Source organism: Ursus americanus, chromosome 18 (assembly GCF_024610735.1).
Source record: "Ursus americanus isolate L20-20 chromosome 18, mUrsAme1.1.p, whole genome shotgun sequence".
NCBI classification, from domain to species: Eukaryota; Metazoa; Chordata; class Mammalia; order Carnivora; family Ursidae; genus Ursus; species Ursus americanus.
The window spans coordinates 30,450,520-30,470,074 of NC_142144.1; the positions used below are offsets into that span (position 1 = coordinate 30,450,520).

At 37.7% G+C, this 19,555-nt stretch overlaps 1 protein-coding gene across 7 annotated transcripts in view; it reads right to left on the bottom strand.

Moving 5' to 3' along the window:
* Positions 1 to 429: 429 nt before the first annotated feature.
* The window catches only part of STX17 (syntaxin 17), a 58,611-nt gene continuing 39,485 nt past the window's right edge, over positions 430 to 19,555 (bottom strand). For 5 of the 7 annotated variants that reach the window (XM_087869525.1, XM_087869523.1, XM_087869526.1 and 2 more), the window contains 5 exons: positions 16,423 to 16,470; positions 14,237 to 14,352; positions 14,106 to 14,156; positions 7,491 to 7,577; positions 3,677 to 6,754 (listed from right to left, as the gene is read on the bottom strand). In XM_087869525.1, the coding sequence (XP_087725651.1) occupies positions 6,515 to 6,754; positions 7,491 to 7,577; positions 14,106 to 14,156; positions 14,237 to 14,352; positions 16,423 to 16,470 (542 nt within the window). In that variant the 3' untranslated portion in view covers positions 3,677 to 6,514. Of the gene's footprint in view, positions 6,755 to 7,490; positions 7,578 to 14,105; positions 14,157 to 14,236; positions 14,353 to 16,422; positions 16,471 to 19,555 lie in introns of all 7 variants that reach the window. The other 2 variants (XM_045780653.2, XM_087869527.1) reach the window with 2 other exon arrangements.

Consider the following 19,555-nt stretch of genomic DNA (forward strand, 5'->3'; position numbering starts at 1 on the left):
CTCCTTGGTTTCCTCTGAGCACACTACACTCTTTCATGTGTCCAACCCTTTGTACATGCAATTCCTCTGCCACCCCAAAGCCCACAGCTCTGCCTTCAGCCAGCCATAACCTTCCAGGTGCTGGGAAAAGTACATGAACTTGGGTATTGGAGACCTTGGTCAAATCCTGTCACATGCCTACCTCTTGACACATGTCCCAGCAAACCTTCCACTTCTCTTCCAGGCATCAAACCACTATCTTCTGTGCCTTCACCCTACTTTGTTCATTCCTCTTAGGTACCTTAAGGTACCTACCACGTTACAATGATTTATTTGCTTTACATACCTGAATTCATTAGCTTGAATGATTTCCAGGGGTAGATTCTATAGGTCTATTATTTTTCTATGTTTGGCTCTGGCACGCAACACACAATAGGCATTCAATTCAAAGTTTGTTGAATGAATTTATTGCATGTTTCCTTATACAAGCACCACTCAACAACATTATGAATTCAGTAAGTTTTACAGAATTTGTAGAAATTCTCACCACTGGGCCTTTTCTTGTGCTGACCCTTGTTAACATCAAGGGTTTAACAATAAAATGGAAAATACCTTAGGGGGTTAATGAAACCCAGGTAAACATCTTTTTAATGATTAACCATAGTACAAGAAAATCTCAAGTACTTGAGAAATGTATGAATAACATGTACTCTTGAGTTGTTTTTCTCAAATATTTATTAGTCGAGTTTCTCGCAGGAGCTAGACAATGATCCATTCAAGGCTGGAGTATCTGTGCTGCTGAAGAAAAGTCCCCATGCTCTGGCTCTCAGATGCACAGGTGACAAGACTGACATTGTTTCACAGGTGAAGAAATTAAATGTACTTTCTTCTGGGGGGAACAAAAGATTTTCCTTAAGAAACAACTTTTAGGCTGACTAGTTGTGTAAAATGTAGTATTACAGAATTTTCATCTGGACAAATGTAAACAGCTTATTACCAGTTTGTAACTTCACAGAAAAACCTTAAAATCATTTTTATGGAATGTCTGATTCTCACTGGCATTGTCAGGTGGTGAGTAGTTGAGTTTGAAGAAATAAAGCTGGGGCCAGAATATGGAAAGCTGTGAATGCCAAACAGAAGGATTTGAACTTACTGAATATTCAGTGGGAGCCACTGGATGTATTTCAGCAGAAAAATGGAAGAGGGCACTGATGTGAGGAATGGCTTAAAGTTGGGGAAAATGAGGTAGCGGGTGTGAGGTAACACAGTCGTTTACTAGAGTTATGACCATGAATATATTTAGAAATAGATGCAACTAACATTCTAAGTAGAACTGGCAGGACCCAGTAAGAGGCTAGATACGAAGAATGGAGAGTGTCAAGCTGCGAACCACTGAAGTTTATGGTTGGCAAATCCCTGGCTGGAATAGGAGAAGGCAACCACCACCAAGAAAAAGCTCACCGTGAGAGAGACAAAGCCAAAATTAGCACTCTGATCTCCTGATCCCCCATCCAATTTTCTTTTCACTATAGCTACTGCCTGATCTGGAATTTAAGCTGGTCCGAAAGACCATAAGCCTCAGCATACAACTTGATACGGCATAACAAAACCTCAGTTAAATTACTTTGAGGGTTTTTTTTTTCTTAGACCTTGGTATAATTCTAGCTGTTGTGCCAACTAGCTTTGATCTTGGGCAAATAATTTTTATTCAATTTATTTCTTTTGTTAAATTTCCACAGATACATTTCTTATCTCCAAAAATAAATAATTTCTTTGAGAGTGGTGATGTGGATAATAATGTTCATCTTCTGCCATTGATTGTTTATAATACCCAAGAAGTTCCTCTGTAAAACGGTGTCAAATTAATGAATATAAATAGCAAGAACCACCTGTTAGAAACAAAATGTTAAAAACACAAACAGAACCTGAATTGTTTACATTAATTTAGGCTCCCAGGGAAGCTTTCCTACCTTTTATTAGTCCTATGATTGCTTACGAACACTGTCTAACATTCATAAGTACCTGAGAGCCAAAGCCACATTGTACTTTAATACAAGAGTAGAACACGTGCATTTCACAGGCGAACCTTTTCCCCAGGCTTTTCATCATCCTTCCTCCCAGAGTTTATGTGGCAGCAATGAAAGGCAAAGGAGACCCTGAGAAACACCTTTCAGTTTTAAGTGAACATAAAGCATGGCTTGGTTTGGCTTCTGTTCTTCACTGCAGAGAAATGCTGTACGTTACATACTTACATTTCAGGTTTCCTCACCTTCCTGGGATTGATATCACCAGTATTCGGTCCTTATTCCTGTGCAAACTACTTACGACACTTACAGGCAGCCCACAGAGAAAGGTTTTTGGACTTGTAGGATCCTCCCTTTACAGCATTCAGCTTCACTATGAAAGTTCTCGCTCCAGGAACTCTGGCCAGCGTACCCCCTTTCGGGGCACCTCAGGTTACTGGCTCCAGCATAGGTGGGTGGGAGGGCTAAGCCAGGAGAAGAAAAGCAAAGCCGAGAATGGAAAAGAGGGGAGGTCACAAGGACAAGGGAGTGTAACCCGTGACTAATCAACACTGAGATGGCTCTTCCATGCCGTTTGCAAAATATCTTCGGAGGCAATTCCAAAATGTTCTAAGTAATACTAGCGTCACTACAGTAAGTACGTGGCTTCCCAAGAGTACCATTTTAAAAGACAGTAATCATTTCATTCTATGAGTTATGATAGATCTTTAAAAACAGACTTTTAATATAAAAAAGCACTGCTGAAGAGATGGCTATAACCCATGGAATACAAAGGAATTTGTAGGATGTGTAGGTGGGACGGAAACATTTTTAATTTTACAGTCTAAGGACCAAATTCAGCACTAGGTACTTCTGCACCAGCCGCTATTAAAAACTTTGAGGCTGCAGGACACTTTGGGACAAAAGATTAAAAAAAAAAAAAGCTGCGAAAAAATGGCACATGTGACTTCACAGCAAGCCTGCCTTATAGAACATACCGGAGTCGGGGTGAAGCAGGACGGATGGCCTACCTCGATTTTATATACAGAAGCAGCATAGTAGGAGAGCAACAGGAATTTTTATAGTTCAAGAGACCTAGTGAACACCCACCTTGTTTCAACCTTTTACAGCTGAATAACTCTCTGTAAGTCACTTAACTTCTCTGAGACTCAGTTTCCTGACCTGTAAAATGCCTACTGAAGTGCCTGGAAAACAGAAGATATTCAATACACATCAGTTCCTCCATACGGTGTTTTCTTCTTTTCAAACTAAGGGTCACAACCTATTGGTAGATTATGAAATCAATTTGGTAGGTTGCAACCAGCAATATTTTAAAAACTGAAATAAAAAACATCAGAGTACACTACACATAATGGTATTCTCCATTATACATATGCTGAGTTTTGATATAAACGCATTTTTTACTGTGGATTACAACTACAGTTTCAAAGTCTCTGCTCTACAGAGAAATTCTCAGATTATTATATCAAAAAGTCTTTAGAAAAACAAAAAAGGTCTTTAGGAAGCACTGCCTTTATTCAAATAACCTCTGTATTCCACCCCCCCCAACATTCTGTACTTTCCACCCCGTGATTTAATTTTTTAACTGGAAGTTTGTACCTCTGTAAATTTTAAGAACTTGATCAAAGTGACCCTTACCTTCTAACTTGAATCTAGTAAAAGTAAGACATGAATCACAAAGAAGATGAATTTAATCTGATACCCTAGGGCATTAATTCAGTTTAAGATTGGTTTCTGTGTTACATTAACTAATTCATACCTCTAAACACTTTGTAGTTTTAGGTATATCATTTATAGTTGATTAAACACTTCTACAAATTTCTACAAAAAGTTATCTATTAGATTCTACTATGGGGAAATTAGATACAATTTCTAAATGATTTTAAATTATAAAACTTTTTAAAAGGACTGCAATTTGCCTGAGCGTGAAGACTGCTGGAATAACATCCAATCCTGATGAGCGGTCAAAATCAAAGGCCTATATGAGCACATACAGTGGTGTCCCAAACTGCTGATGAAAAATGACAGATCCTCACACGAAATGTAAACTTCAGTTACAGGCCTTCTCTCTCCTCCAGTTCCCAGTGTAAAACTAGCGTGACATGATAGTGAGTCCTAGTGCCATTAAGATGGTGAGCCAAAGGTAAGAGGGATCTGGGTGGTAGAGTGGGTTAAGAGTCCAACTCTTGTTTTTGGCTCAGGTCGTGATCTCAGGGTCGTGGAATCAAGCCCCGCATCGGGCTCCACGTGCTCAGTGTGGAGTCTGCTTGAGACTCTCTCCCTCTCCCTCTGCCCCTCCCGCTCACGCTGTCTTTCTCTCTCTAAAATAAATAAATCAACCTTAAAAAAAAAAAGATGGTGGACTAAAAAGCATAGCCAATTGTGGGTTGGTGGAGTGGGAATGATACAGGACAATGAAGACTGGGCCATGCTGAAGGGGAGAATACTTAGAAATTACAGAATTCAGTGATACAGCTGAATCTTGATGTAACTATACCTTAAATTTAGAATTTTAGCTCCAGGCCAGACTGGCCATTGTTAGAGTTACCCATGGGACTGACGTTGAGCAATCTTGTTTTAAATAAGCACCCTGGGTGAATCTGATCCTCATTCTGGTCTGAATACCCTGTGTTAAAGGGACAGCAAAGATCAGAAAATATTTTAAAAGGTGGGTTCCAAGCTAATTATGCTAACCTTACAGGTATCCAATATCAAATACTGCATCAGAATCTGACACTTCTTCAAAGCACCTGCTTCCTGGCATTATACTGAAGATACAAGTCAGCAGACAGCAATACTTGATGTTTTCCAGTTATTTAATGCCAGTAAGAAATGGTGCTTTCTCTTCATTAGAATTCATTGGTGAGGGTCAAAAAAGTGTGAGAGAGAAAAAGTGTGTGAGTGCCTATATTAGACAAGTAAAAGTAGCAAGCAAACAATAAAAATTATTAAGAGTAAACTCAATAAGAGAGGTGATAAACCAACCATTCAACCACCTGAAGAATCTGGCTCCTGAGCTCACACATTTTGTGGTACAGGGGCCCATTCCTCTGCTCTCAGAAAACAGTAAAGATTAAGGCAAAAGGTGGCTCTTTCCTACTTCAAATGAATTGGGGATACAGGGTGAGGCTATCTGTGATTTTCAATTCCTTTTTCACAAAATTAAAACCTTTTTGCTACTTGAGATAGACGCTGGGGTGGGCTGGGCCATGCTTGCTGTCAGTGTCAAGTGTTGGGCTTAGCACCACAAATCCTTCCTCAGGATCAGTCTTGGCACCAGGCTTTGTCTATCATCTTGAATGTGAGAAAAGACAAGAACACCATTCTTGGGAAGAAATAACAGCTGCGAAAAGTAAAGTAAAGCATGAGACAGCAAAGCCTGGAGAAAAGGATGGTAGTAACAGAAGTGAGGTAGAAAGCTAGTTCTTAGCTCCCCAAAGGACTAGCTGAAAAGACTTAGGGTCAGAGACTCCCTGTAAGGCCGGTACATCAGTCTCTTGAAATTGATGCCCCAAGAAATGATCTGGTGTCCCTCTGCCCTCTGCTTATTTTTTACCTCAAACTCTATTGAACAATGCTGGAAATGTTCGGAGATTTCTCTTCCTTTCTTTCTCTCTGTAACCTAGAGGTTATAAGAAAGGATAAACACAGATGGGAGACAATACAAGAAAGCAGATTATGAAAAAAGTCCTCATTACACATGGGTACAATTCAGCCCACAAGTCAAAGAACTTCTCAGAATTACAAGGGAGGGAAGGCAGAGGGCACTAGGTCTTTGAGGTGTTAAGAGACAGGCTCACAGACCAAGCTTAGTGACTGGCTTAACAGTCTCCTATCACTTGAGAAGCCAGTGTCACGAATTAAGATATCTCAAAGAGAAGTTGCACCTCTCTTTCCATTTTCTTACACTATTAGTATCCTTCACCAGAAAATACCGGTGGACCAAACTGTACTAGGGTCCACCAAATGGACTCCATTATGTAATTCTCCTGTGCCCCTCGCTAGATCCTGATTTCCTTATTTGATAAGAAAGGCTCCTGAACTCCCCATTCTTTTTTTTTTTTTTTTTTTGTTAACAGGCCTAAATAACCTCCTATATTTAGGAGATAGATACGCATATTTATAATACACTTAGCCTTACGGTCTCTAAGTCAGGGTTATGGAATAGACTAATCTTCCATAACCCATCATGTCCATACATCTCGAGTCCTTATCAAAGTTATAAATTCATTTTTCACATTTCCAGGCAGAAAATCTGCTCCTTGGCAGTCTTTAAACTTTACCTGACAACATTACACACCCTCAGCCCAGGCTCCTCAATCTCCTAACATCTCCATTCACACTCCAGCAAACAACAAAATATATCCACTTATCACAGTTCAATCCCATTTGAGCATCTACAACCACTATCTTGATATAATCATGTTCCAAAAGCCGACTGAGTGTCCAACAGCAGCAAAGGTCCTCATTAGGATAAACATGTTGGTGCCAATAATACTGAAGTTTGGTTTTTAACTGCATTTTTTGTCAGTTTGGCTGGGAAGATCTGGACAGCTGGAAGCGAGCTTCTCCATCATTTTCTGTTTCTTTCTTTGTATCAATTTTCCACCTGTGAAGCCCAACACCCCACCACCAAGTGCAGCTGCAATTCCTGCCACTTTGAAGCCTGCAAGGAGGCCAATCGGACCCCCCACCACTCCTCCGATGAGTGCACCTGCCACAGGCAGAGCTGCCAGCTTGTATTTTGCAGCCTGTAAAAAATAAATAAATAAAAATTCAATTTAGAAATTGAGTTGAGAATATCTGCCTGTGGTGATGTGCATTTTCCTCTCATTACTCCTGGCAATGCCTCTTTAACTCTTGGTACATAATTAACCTTAGAGATGGAGGAGTGGGGGCAGTATTCCACAGGTATTACAATTGCTCCTGATCTCAGAACTTGGAGAAATGAGCTACAAAAAGTGGACTACTACAGATTGATTTTGCTTGCAAAACAATCAATCCACTAACTATCTAGCAAGCTTATTTAAACGGTTTCAGCTGCTATAGATATCCCCAAAGCTTTTATGTTGCATAGAGATTATCCCGTGCTGTATACCTGGGGTTAAAAGCAATATTCTATGGAAAATAGATGGTCCCACTCCACATGTACTGTCACATCCCTACACTCTTGCCCCTCCTGGATTCTGGCAACACTCTCTACTTCACTCCCTGAGCCTCTGCAAATATTCCCTTATAATACCGAAATACCTTATCGTGAGTGGGGCTTTGGTTTATTCCCTAAAAAAATTCTCTCTTGACAGAATGAATCTAAGAGTAGAATATTACAACAGTCATTGATTTCTTGCACTACCTACGTGTCATTTGTTCCTTATTTCCTTAATTGCTGGTTCCCTCCACATTAAAGAGAGCAGATCAATTGGGTTAATACTAGAGATTCCTGGGAGCCAGAGTACCATTGATTTGTCAGCAGGAGCAGAATCTTACCTTCCCCAAGTTTTTGGTTCCCTCTTCAACATTCACAGCAGCTCTGTTGACATGGTCTTCAATGCTGTCAATCTTCTCCTGCTGAGACTAGATGCAAAGGAATTATGAGTGAGCGTTCCTGCTGGGGAGCAGCAGTCAGCCAATACACACTATTTTAATTCCTGTAATCAGGATCCCGTGTACTGCAGCCTTGCAGTCTGAATAGTGGTTCATTACTAGCGTCTGATAAACTATGTCAAAAGTACAAATTCACTTGTATAAAAAAAAATGAGGGTGACTTAATTATTAGATAATAAAAGGGTGGCACCTTTATATGAAAAAGCATCTCACATTAAAATTCATTCAAACATACAAACATATTATTCTCCAAATGAATCTACTTCGTAAGAGAAGAAAAATCCAAATAAGCATTTACATGTCATGTTGAGGCTGATGATAAAAAACAAAAACAGAATCAAACAAAAAACCTCTTTAACTTATCTTCCTTGAAGATTCGAAGATTTAAAACAGGCAAATTTGCCTCAGGAGTAAAATGGCCTTGGAGCCAATAAATACAAATGATTACATTTTAAAAATGAGAATAAGATTTGATCATGAAAACTTTTCACTTGTGATACACAGTAAGGAGCAGTAAATGAATTTACTGTTCTGAGTTTCACACCTGTACACTTTAATACATTTTAAAATCTGACAAGTTAAAATGTTTCAGATCGAAGATATTAATAAAGCATTCTACAAAAAATGGCAACACCTGTGCTGACACAACAGAACTTGTGACTCATGGAACCTCTGGGTAGAAGGAATGACTTTTCCCCACTACATTTCTCACAAGTGGTTACTGAACCTCAGCTCAAACACCTCCAGTGATGAGAACTCATTACCTGCCACAGGAACATATTCCCATTTTAAATAAAATTTAGACAGAATTTATATACAATAACATGCACCCATTTTAAGGGTACTGAATGATGAATTCTGACAAATGTATAAAACCATCACATCAGTACATAGACTAGGGTTTTGTTTGTTTGTTTTTAAAGATTCATTTATTCATTTTAGAGAGAGTGCGAGAGAGCGAAAGAGAGAGTGAGCGCATGTGCAGGCAGTGGGGAGGGGTAGAGGGAGTGGGAGGGAGAAAGTCTTAAGCAGACTCCATGCTGAGCGCAGAGCCCAACACAGGGCTCGATTCTATGATCTTGAGATCATGACCTGAGCTAAAACCAAGAGTTGGACGCTTAACCGACTGAGCCACCCAGGCACCCGTAAGTTTTTCTTTTTATTTAATTCACAGAAAAAAGAGAATCCCTCTTTCATCCCAGCTAAATCCCACTTCTACAATGACTGTGAAATAATTCAACTTTAATCCTGAAGCATTTGACTGCCCTCTTAACTTACAATGAATCGGATGTAACACTCTTCTAACTCCAACCATCATACAAGAACATGAAACACAACACGGCTGATTTCTTCTCCACAGTTGCTTCCTATCAGCATTATTGACATTCCTTCCCTTCTCATACACAAGTATGTACCTTTTCACCGGTAGACCTTTCATGGGTATCCCTTCATTCCTGTATCCGCCACTGCTATTCCTGACATCTCTAACGCCCTAAAAAAGTCCTTTATCAGGTTCCCTTTTAGCATTTCTGTCAGAGACAAGTACAACAGTGATTCTCACATGTGGGTGTGCACCAGAATCACCCAGACGACTTATTAAAGCACACTGCTGGGTCCCAGCCCCAGAGTTTCTGATTCCGTAGACTTCAGGTGAAGCCTGAGAATCTGCACGTCTTATAAGTTCCCAGGGGATGCTGCAAGTCCATGATTCTCACACTTTAAAAACCACTAATATATGTACACAATTGGATTAAGGGCACAACCTTCTTGGCTGGATGTCCTGTGTTCAAATGCCAGCACTGTGTGCCCTTGGACAAATCACTCAAGCTCTCCAGGTGTCGATATTCTCATCTCTCAAGTGAGGATAATTACATACCGCATATACCTCATAGAGCTGAAGTGAGGGTAAACTGAGGCAGGGTCTGGAGAGTGTGAGGAGAAAAACAGAAAGTCATCCTGATCTTCTATAGAAACCATAACTCCCATCTTTCTTTTCTAAAAAGTATATTAGACTTTTTCCTATGAGGCTTGAAAACTCTTGGGCATTAAAACATTAGATCTCTTCTAGCCATTCATTCATTCAGTTTTCATTTTCCTCAGACAATAAACTTTTTTAATGTTAGCTTTCTTCTTCCAACCCATAGAAGCATTAAGTGCCAACACTAGTAACATCCAACCTGTTGGGATTTCTGACACTGAATTTCTATCATTGTTTCTATTTGGGACATCCCTAACACTTTCCATTTTTGCCTGAAAGTCTGTGCTAGCAGATAAATCACAGGTGTGATCACCAACCTTCACATCTCAATGAGCTGAGGGGTAGAGGGAAAATAGCCAATACGTCTCCTTTCTCTCAGGCCCCAAATAATTTTCCTATACCTTCCAACCTCCCCTATTTGCTTCTCATTTGCTTATGTTTGCTTTCATCTGCCTGGGCCTCCCACACCTGACAATCCTCAAACTCCCTTCTTGACAGATTATACTTTGGCCCCTCATATATGTTCTCAGCATCCCTTTAACAAGGAGTTAAGCCATACATGAAAGACACTAGTGTTTCTCTAAAGTAATATAAAGACTCTTCCCTTTGTAAAGGAAAAGAATTCTCAAAGGCTCTAAGAATATGTCTATGGATTTCATTTTAAAAAACAGTGAATTAAGTCCCCTTATCTTCCTGAAAAAAATAACTGAATCTTAATAAGTAGTTATAGGAGCATCTAAGATTCTGGGGAAAAAATGTGATTAAGTTAATGTCACGTAGAATGCAATTTGGGCATTTGAAGTCAAAACTAATGAACTGTTTTCCCTTGAATTCTTGATGTGGACACTTGTATACCCAGCATCCTCTGTATCAAGCAACAGTAATACTTTCAACAAATCCATCCCCAAATCTATTTACATCAATAAAAATACTCTCCCTTGGAGAGTCTTGCTAGTAGTTGTATAGTTTTATTAATGTGCTAAAAGCTCTGGGTTTCTTTAAGAAGCTATTTCCAAAACTGTGGTTATTCTCCTTTATTCCTGACTCTCAATTACAGCCATTTTTCAAGGCTAGCTCTAGTCTTAGATCTTGGCCAATCCAGGAAACACTGAGCTACCCTGGTTCTGAAGTCCAAAAGTATGTAATCTGTAATTCTTAATCATAGGCCAAAAATAATACACATAGAAAAGCCCAGAAACATACAAACACTACTATATACAGAGTCCAAGATTATATCGGCATCGAGTAGGCAATAAACAGTGTAGGTAAGTAGGATGCTGAAATCACGGGATTCAGCAATAGGAGAGGGGACTGTAGGGACTATAGTACTAAAATGTCTAAAAGTAACAGTGGTAGAACTCTAAGCAAGGAGCCAAAGAGGGACTTCCATAAGGGAGGGACAAAGGCAGGAATGCTGTTGGGGGTCAGTGGAAGGAAAGGGGATGGGAAGTAACAGACATTATTTAGTCCTCTCATCAGTTTTACAAAGCTCATTGTTGTCAAACAACATCCTTAAGGTCAGGTGGGTAATAAATCTGATTGAACTGATCTAATCCATCACAAACCAGTTTTTATGCATAGGGAATTAGGTAGAAGGTAGAGACAAAATTGGACCAGCAGCAAGGATGACAATGCCGCTGAGTGACAGGCCCAGAGTTCTTTAAATTTCCCTTGACAAGAAATAGGGCTAGTTCCTAGTTACAGGAAGAGAAGAGGGCACTTGAGCAATAAAGGCTGAAGAAAACTGAAGCACTGTGCTTAGATGTTAATTTATTACTGGACCACACCTAGATCTCTCAATGGCTTTGTAGGTTCATTTTTCATTTTGGTAAAAAATACATAATATAAAATTTACCATTTTAACCATTTTTAGTGTGAAATTTAGTGGCATTAAGTACACTCACAATGTTATGCAATTATCCAGACTACACTATAGGTTGTTTTTTTTTTTTTTTTTAACTGTTCTCTATTGTTCACTGAGCTTACTCAGCACAGTCCTATGCACATAGAAAGAGCTCCAAAAATACATGGTTAATTTGTCTAGATACTATCATGTCCATGTGATGATAATGAGAGGATGTGGTTACTTTGCTTATGTTCCCAAGTCATTTGGTACCTAAATGGAGCTTCTGTGAGTCTTGACCATGTGGTCATGAGAACTCAATCACCCTGGGAATAGTAATCAGTGGTTCTCCTTTGAGCTTTTGCCTAATACATTCTGTTCCATGTCCTCACACAGATCATTATAAATAGGACATTTGTATAGAACTATGGCTATAGCCAAAGTCTTCCTACACAAATCGTCCTTAGATTAGGGGTTAGGAGCTGCTTACGTAATCTAATTGGATATATAATTATTAAATGGCCACAAGCCCTCAATTTTCCTTTCATGTGCCTATCCCTCTGGAAGGGAAATGCATTTGTCTGGAATAAGAACTTTGTACATGTTTAGTTTCTTAAATCAACTTTATTGAGGTATAATTTACATATATTATAACTCACACATTTTAATGTGTAGGTATCAATGACTTTTGACAAATGTATATATTTGTATATACCATATACAGATTTTACAAACTATATTAGATCAGAGAATTAGAATAATTGAATAAATCTCAATTCTGAAACAACAAATATTTGGGGGTTGTTATTATTCCCTTTTATATGCAAGTATATGGATAGATTATACAGATACTTAATCCAGAAACTTCAAGCATTTTGCTTCTTCTGATTTAGAAGCACTGAAAAAGGAAGATGCTTTAAACAATTTACTGATGTTCAATTTTAGGTATTAGATTTCAAGGAAAAAATACAAAAACTAGAAAACAAGCAGATGAAGGGACTGAAAAGCCTAGAATCATATTCCAGAAGAAACACATTAGAGAACTGAGAGTTCTTGAAAGAAAAAAATATGATGAGGTTGGATAGGGTGAGGAAGGATAACGTTGGTCTCAAAAAGGTGAAAAATTTTATATGGAAAAATGACAAAACTTGCTCAGTATATGGCTCCAAGAGGACAAAAAGGAAGTTATTACAGGGCAGAGTTTATATAAGGAAGACCTTCTAAGAGGTAGAGTTTCCAAATGGAATGGCTGAAGTGTAAGGTATCCCTGCACTGTAATTGTTCAAAAAGAGGCAAAAAACCATTTACACGAGAAGCTGGTGCAAGAACAGAAGAATTAGATTAGCTGGCCTAAGTCCTGTCCAATTCTAGTTCTGAGATTGTGTAATCCAGGGACTTCTTGTACTTGAAAGCCAGATGTCAGGGAAACCATAATTCAAAGATGTAAAACCCCCAGATCATGGTTTGATCAAGAACGAAGAACTAAACCAAGGCAGAAGCACGAGTGCAGGTTTGATCTTGTCTGTGCATACAGACACACACACATACATCCAACCTTCCTATACTTCCTGGGAAGGAAACATAAGGATAATTTAGAAAAATAATGACAAAAACCTATTCTGTCTTTCCCACCAAATCTACTTTATGTTCCCTCATCTATGTTACCAATATCACCGGTTATGCAATTATGCAGAATAAAGCCTTAATGTTTGACTCTTCCATCTTCCTCCAATTTCTACTAAGTCTACCCCAGAAATACCTCTCAGCTGTCCTTTATACTTTATATTGCCTTTATACTTATATTGCCATTGCTCTTGGTGAAACTCTTGGTATTGATTCCTAACTAGTCATCCTGCCTATTACCTCTCCTTTCCCAGAGCCATTATTCACACTGCTAATGGTAATCTTTCTCAACTCTAACCTGCTCAAAAAATCTATATTGGCTCCTTAATGCCTACAAATTAAAGTTCAAATTCTTTGGCTACAATTAAAGTTCAAATTCTTTGATATGGCCCTCAATGCCATCTCAATCAGGCCCTCACACTCCTTGCTTTGCTTGCCCATAGTATCTCATGCTTTGGTTATACTGCAATACTTGCCATTCTTGAAAGACCATACACTTCTCTACTCCATGTCTTAGTTCAGCTGTTTTCAAATGCACCCTTCCCCACTCCCACCTGTGGACATTTTATTCAATTTTCAAGGCTCAAGCAAATGCTTCCTATCTCAGGAAGCTATCCTTAATGCTTCCACATCACAACCCCTGCCCCCTCCCCTTGGAATAAATGCTTCTGCTAGAGCTGATAATACTTCCCTTCATACCTCACTCTTGCACTAATAATCATGCTTGAAATTTCAGTTTTTGGGGTCCAAGCTTATCTCCACCCACTATAAATCCTTAAACGCAGAGAATAGGCCTCATTTATTTCTATAGCTAACTTTGTCAGACCCCTGGTGCCAAGGTTCTAACACAGTACCTTTTATATGACAAATGCTTGATAAATGTTTATTAAATTAATCTGGAGGTTGAGGACTATTAGACTTCTATCCATGGCTCAATACCAGTCTTAAAAATTGTAACTTCTATTAAAATTTTATTAAAAAGTGTAGGAATTAATAAAAGCTCCTTATCCTATTAATCTAATATCTCTGAGACAAAAACAATTATAATACTTACATTCACTAGGAGAGAGAAATCAGTGACCAGTTGGCTAAGTTCAATTAAGTCCTTAAAAAGAGAGAAAAGAAAAGGAAGTTACTTACTTTTATGCCTCACAGCTGCCAAAATGAAAATAATCGTTAACATACCGCTTCTAAGGTTTCCCATGATTCTGCAGCATTTTGATCTCGAGGGATTTCAGGCAACGCATACACCTGAGTCATACTCTGAGGGTCAGCTTCAGCCTCAGCGGTGTGAAGTGTTCCTGGATGAACACAGCCTCATGTTTAGGGTTTACGTGCTTTGTTAGGAAGCAGATAGCATAAATCAATTTTGTAACACAATTCCCATGTAAAATGCTAACTAACTGAATTCAGGCTCAAAGTAAATTGATTATTCTATAAAAATAGATATATCTATAGGCAGATTGTTCCCAGGTTAACAAATATTTTTTTCTTCAATTCTACAAAGTCATCTCAAAGAAATAGCTACAAATGCCATCTACCCAATCTGAATAACGAGAGCTCAATGTGGAAGAAGGAAAACTATTCTATTTGGCCAACATTCCACGTAGAGATACCCACTAGAAATAGGTTTCATACTTTCAGTGTAAATCATTAATCTTTTCTTTGGGGATTTTAGTAATAAATGTCAGATCCATAAGGTGTTAAGAGTAGGAAAGTGATGTGTTTTTTGCAATGAAAATCAGTCATTTGGGGTAACAATAAATCTGTCATCAAATGAACACCTCTTACCCTGTGGATCTGTTCGCACGTATTGTCATCCTTCTTCTAAGAGTCATTTTTCTAGCCCATGTCTCCACTGCTTCCATTTCTTTTCTGAGTTTTAAAAAGTCATCAATCCACTAAGGCCTTCCTCAGTAAAACTGCTATGATGACGAATTAATTTACACTCCAAACTCCACCTTCAAGTCTTAATTTCCTTGTATTGGTTTCATCAACCATACATTCATTAAACTGATATTGATCGAATGCCTATGAAATGCCAATCAGTGTACTCAGGTACTACAGACACTACGGTAAATCACAAAAACAGCTCCAGGGAGTCAACACAGTACAGTGGTTAAGAGCATGGGTCTAGTCAGAAAGACCTGGGTTAGAATCCTGGTTCGGCTAATTACTAGCTCTTGGACTCATTTTATTCATTTTTAAAATAAGGTGAAAAGGGCACCTGGCTGGCTCAGTTGGAGGAGCATGTGACCCTTGATCTTGGAGTTGTGAGTTCAAGCCCCACACTGGGTGTAGAGAATACTTAATTGAATCACTAAAAACTTAAAAAAAATAAGAATAAAATAGGGTGATACGTATTTATTTTGCACTGTGGCTGGCTTAAATATTGAGTATGAGTGGCTTAATAGTTACTACTACAATAAATAGCCATTGCTACCGCTGCTATTATTAATGGAACTTACCATATTATGTACAGTACACTATATTAACAGGGAAGTGCAGTATAGCCTGATAAGAACTATGATATGACTAAATGTGGAACGCTATGTGAGTACGGAAGAGAGGTATTTAACCTATACCTATGGAGGGGACAGTAGTTGGAGGTTTTGAAGCAGAAGCCTGAGGATGAACAGAAATTACATAGGTGAACTGGGGCAAAGGTGGAGGAAAAGCAGAGAGTATTCAGGTCAGGGAGAATAATATGTGCATGGGTTTGGGAACTGAAAAGAGTTCAACTGAAATACAGACTACGAAAGAGAAAAGCAAAGGTTGAGCTTTCCCGGAAATCTAAGGTGACATTATTCATGGCATTGTAAACTATGCTAAAGAATTTTGTTTTTCTCGTAAGATCGATATGGAACTATTAAAAGGAGTTGGAAACTACTGGGAAGCTGGAGGGTGCCATAATCAGATTTCAGATTTAGAAAGGGAACCATAGCTGTAGTGTGAAGAATAGATTAAGCATAAAGTTGAGAGGTAAAAAAATAAAATAAAATTAAGAGTGAAAAGCGAGGCTTTGCAATATGTCCAGTGCAAAATGATGATGGTCTGCTCTAGGACAGTGGCAGTGGAAATGGAAAGAAGATATCTGAAGGTCTAATTCCTTTTGTTCCCCTTACTTCAAGCTCAAAATACCTACCACTTTAATATTATCTGATACCCGTTATGTATTGTGTTGGGTACCAAGGATGAAAAAATGAGTAATACAAAGGAGATGTTCTCAAGGAATTTATATTCTAGAAGAGTCAGACATACATAGAGACAATCCTAAAATAGTGAGAAAGTGCAATGGTATTTAGATAAACAGACACAGATACAAACAATATTTTGTGGGTGTTCCAAGCTTGGGAAGGCATTTGACCCACCTTGGTGTGGTGTGCAGTTTATGAAGACAGCTTCCTCGAAAAGGTGATCTTATGAGACAAAGAAAATAGGAATATAAATTCTACAGAGAGAGACCAGCATAAAAAAGGCCCTCAAAGAAGAAAAGATAAAGCTTAACATAAAATCAGCAGGTTGGTCTTGCCACAGGATGAAGTAAAAGACAGAGTTACAAACACAGACATTACATAGATGGTTAGGAGGGGCCTTACTGTGGACCAGTTAAAGACTTTGGACTTTATCTGGCAGACAGTGGAGAGCTACTGAAGTGTTACATGCAAGGACATGACATAATGACCTGTGACACCTAATCTACTCCTAAAAGTCATAACTCTAAGCTCATCTTCTCAATTTCTTTTTCATCCTAGCCTATTTTATAAAACTGCATTGCTACTTTACTTCTGAAATTTATGAATGTTTTTACCTCTCGAGGAAAAGAATCTGTTTGAATTGTTTAGGAAGGGCATAGTCAGTTGACTAAAAAATATTTTGTAGGCTTATCAGAATTGACAGTGTTCTTTTAATTCTGAATTTTAACTTATCTGAATACATTTCCTTATCTTAAAGGAAGAGCAAAAACACCAGATAAAGTTTTACATTACAACATTATGGCAAGAATCCAATATTTTAAAAGCTCTCTGATTTTTACAAATGTTTAAAAGAGTTACTTACCCTATGTCCTTATTTATCACATAAAGACATTTTCATTTTCACATCAATCAAGATAAATGAATTATTCTAAGACTGCTCTTCCACTTAATATTTCTATTGTAATAAGAACTCCAACTTCTTTAATCGGATGATGAATAATGATAACTTTGTTATCATTAACAGACCAAATGTAAAGCAGAACTTTATAATTACAACATCCACTCTAAGGATTTTTATAAGCCATACCCTTTATACTATAATAGAGGATTTAAATGAAGTATGCCAGGGTATATAACAAAAAGAGGGGAGATTGTCATACATAATTCTTTATCTAAAAAATGAAGGGGTGGGAAATGTTTGGCATTTTAAGCAAACATAAAAGATTTCCCCTGGTAAAAAATAAGAAGTGTTTAAGTCATTTACGTCTCACTTGAAACCAAACTGCGTATGCATCTTAGTTCAAATGGGGTCTTAGAACAAAGAAATCTGTTCTATTCCATGGAAAATCCTGCTGTAAACTTACAACTCTGAACATCACTAATCAATTTGAGGCATAACTAACAATTAAGAAAGAAACCCTTTAATTTCTACAACGTCCATAATTCATTTATTCCAGCTTATATTAGAAATCACTACCTCAGTGAACGTCCATTGACTTTGAACTTTTGGAAATTGCTACAGCCATGACAAGGAAAAACACTGAGACAGATTATAGCCGCAGGAAAGAAGGATGAAGAACTCACCCTGTGCACAGAAGTCAAATTGCTTTTGTTTTATATGATGAAATCATCTAAGACATTTCCATCCACATGCAAACAACTACAAGTGTAAAGGGCATGAAGAATACATGTATCACTTCCCACTGTTTTTCAAACTCCAGTTTTAAAATCTTATTATTGACTACAAACTCAAATAAAAATGAAGATATTTTTAGTTGAAGTTAATTACACAGATATAAGAATTTTCCCTTCTCTCCATATATCCGAACATTCTTTGTCTTTCTCTCCCTATTTCATTAAAGGCAATGATTCTACTAAGAATAAAAACACAACATGTAAGAAATTTCCACTAAACTTTAATATGTTAGGAAAAGTTTCATTATAAGTCTAAATTAATTCAAAGGCATTTCCTGAATTTTTCATGTTCTGACAGCTTAAAAATAGTGAAATTAATCTACTGATCACCTATATCAACCTATCTATCAAAATAAAATGATTTCTAAGTCATGGCTTAACTTAGCTGCAAAGGACGATTTTTAAGAAAATTAAAACCAACAGAAAACATATCTTCTGAATGATACACAAAACTATCCACATGCTTCACAAAACTGTTCACTACTTGTATATATACCTGTGATAAAATCTGATATTTCATCAAATTCAATATACGCTCTGAAGTCCCCAGCAGTTTTAAGATTGGATTCTTTTCTTTTGTGAATATTTGTTTAAAATGTAATAAGATTCTGTTCCTATTGCACTGGTGAACTGTATGTGCTGGATGGGGAGTAAGAAAGACAAAGATTCACTGATTCACTCTATATGACTTGATACACCTTTCTAAATACAAATCAAATTTGTAGGTTCATCACTTCTCTTGGTGGGAAGCAATATGCTAAAAATGAAACTAGACACACAAGTGAGACAGAAGGGAGTTTCTCAGATCAAGCAAGATTGGCAGAGAAGATTTGCTTTAGGAACTCTCAGAATCTGGACAAAAGAAGCAGCAAAATCATCACAGCTTCCCCCTAAACTTAATAAGCTTCTTTTACTCTCCAGAGAACATAAAACATCCTATATTCTACTTGTTATTTCTATCTGTAAATGAAAAACTATTTTTGTATTTTGATCTCACTCATGGAAATGTGGCAACATTGCTCCTGAATCTCTGCTGATATTACCAACCAATTTATTTAGAATCAGATTGAATTTTTAAAGGAAGAAGTATTTTAAGGCACTTAACTTCTATGCAAATCAAACACATTTTTTCTGTATAGGCTGTCACTACTATAATGAGTATCTAAAGCAAAAACAAAGAAAAACCAGAAAGCATAGGATAAAAACATGTAGAATGACAGAAAGGAGTCCATAACTAGGAGAACACACATGGAGCACACTCAATTCCTACTCCACTATTAAGGTCTTATTTAAATTAGTTGCCTTGTTTTCATTATTCTTCTTTCCCATCCTCTCAATTATTTGTTAATGATATTTCTGGATTTAAGGCAGCCTAGTAGAAACTCTTATATTTGGTGAAACGCTCAGTCACGTACTTGGTGAGACAGTTCATTTTAACTGCTTAATGTTAGCAATGGATTCAAAGTCAAAGCATGATTTCACCGGTACACCATTTGGAATTTGAAATTCTATACATTGTTTTAGGTATAACTTAGGTATTTTATAAGAAATGACTGCCTCAATCAAATCAGCACTAGCTACAGAGATTTAATCTTGTAGTTTCTCCCAGTAG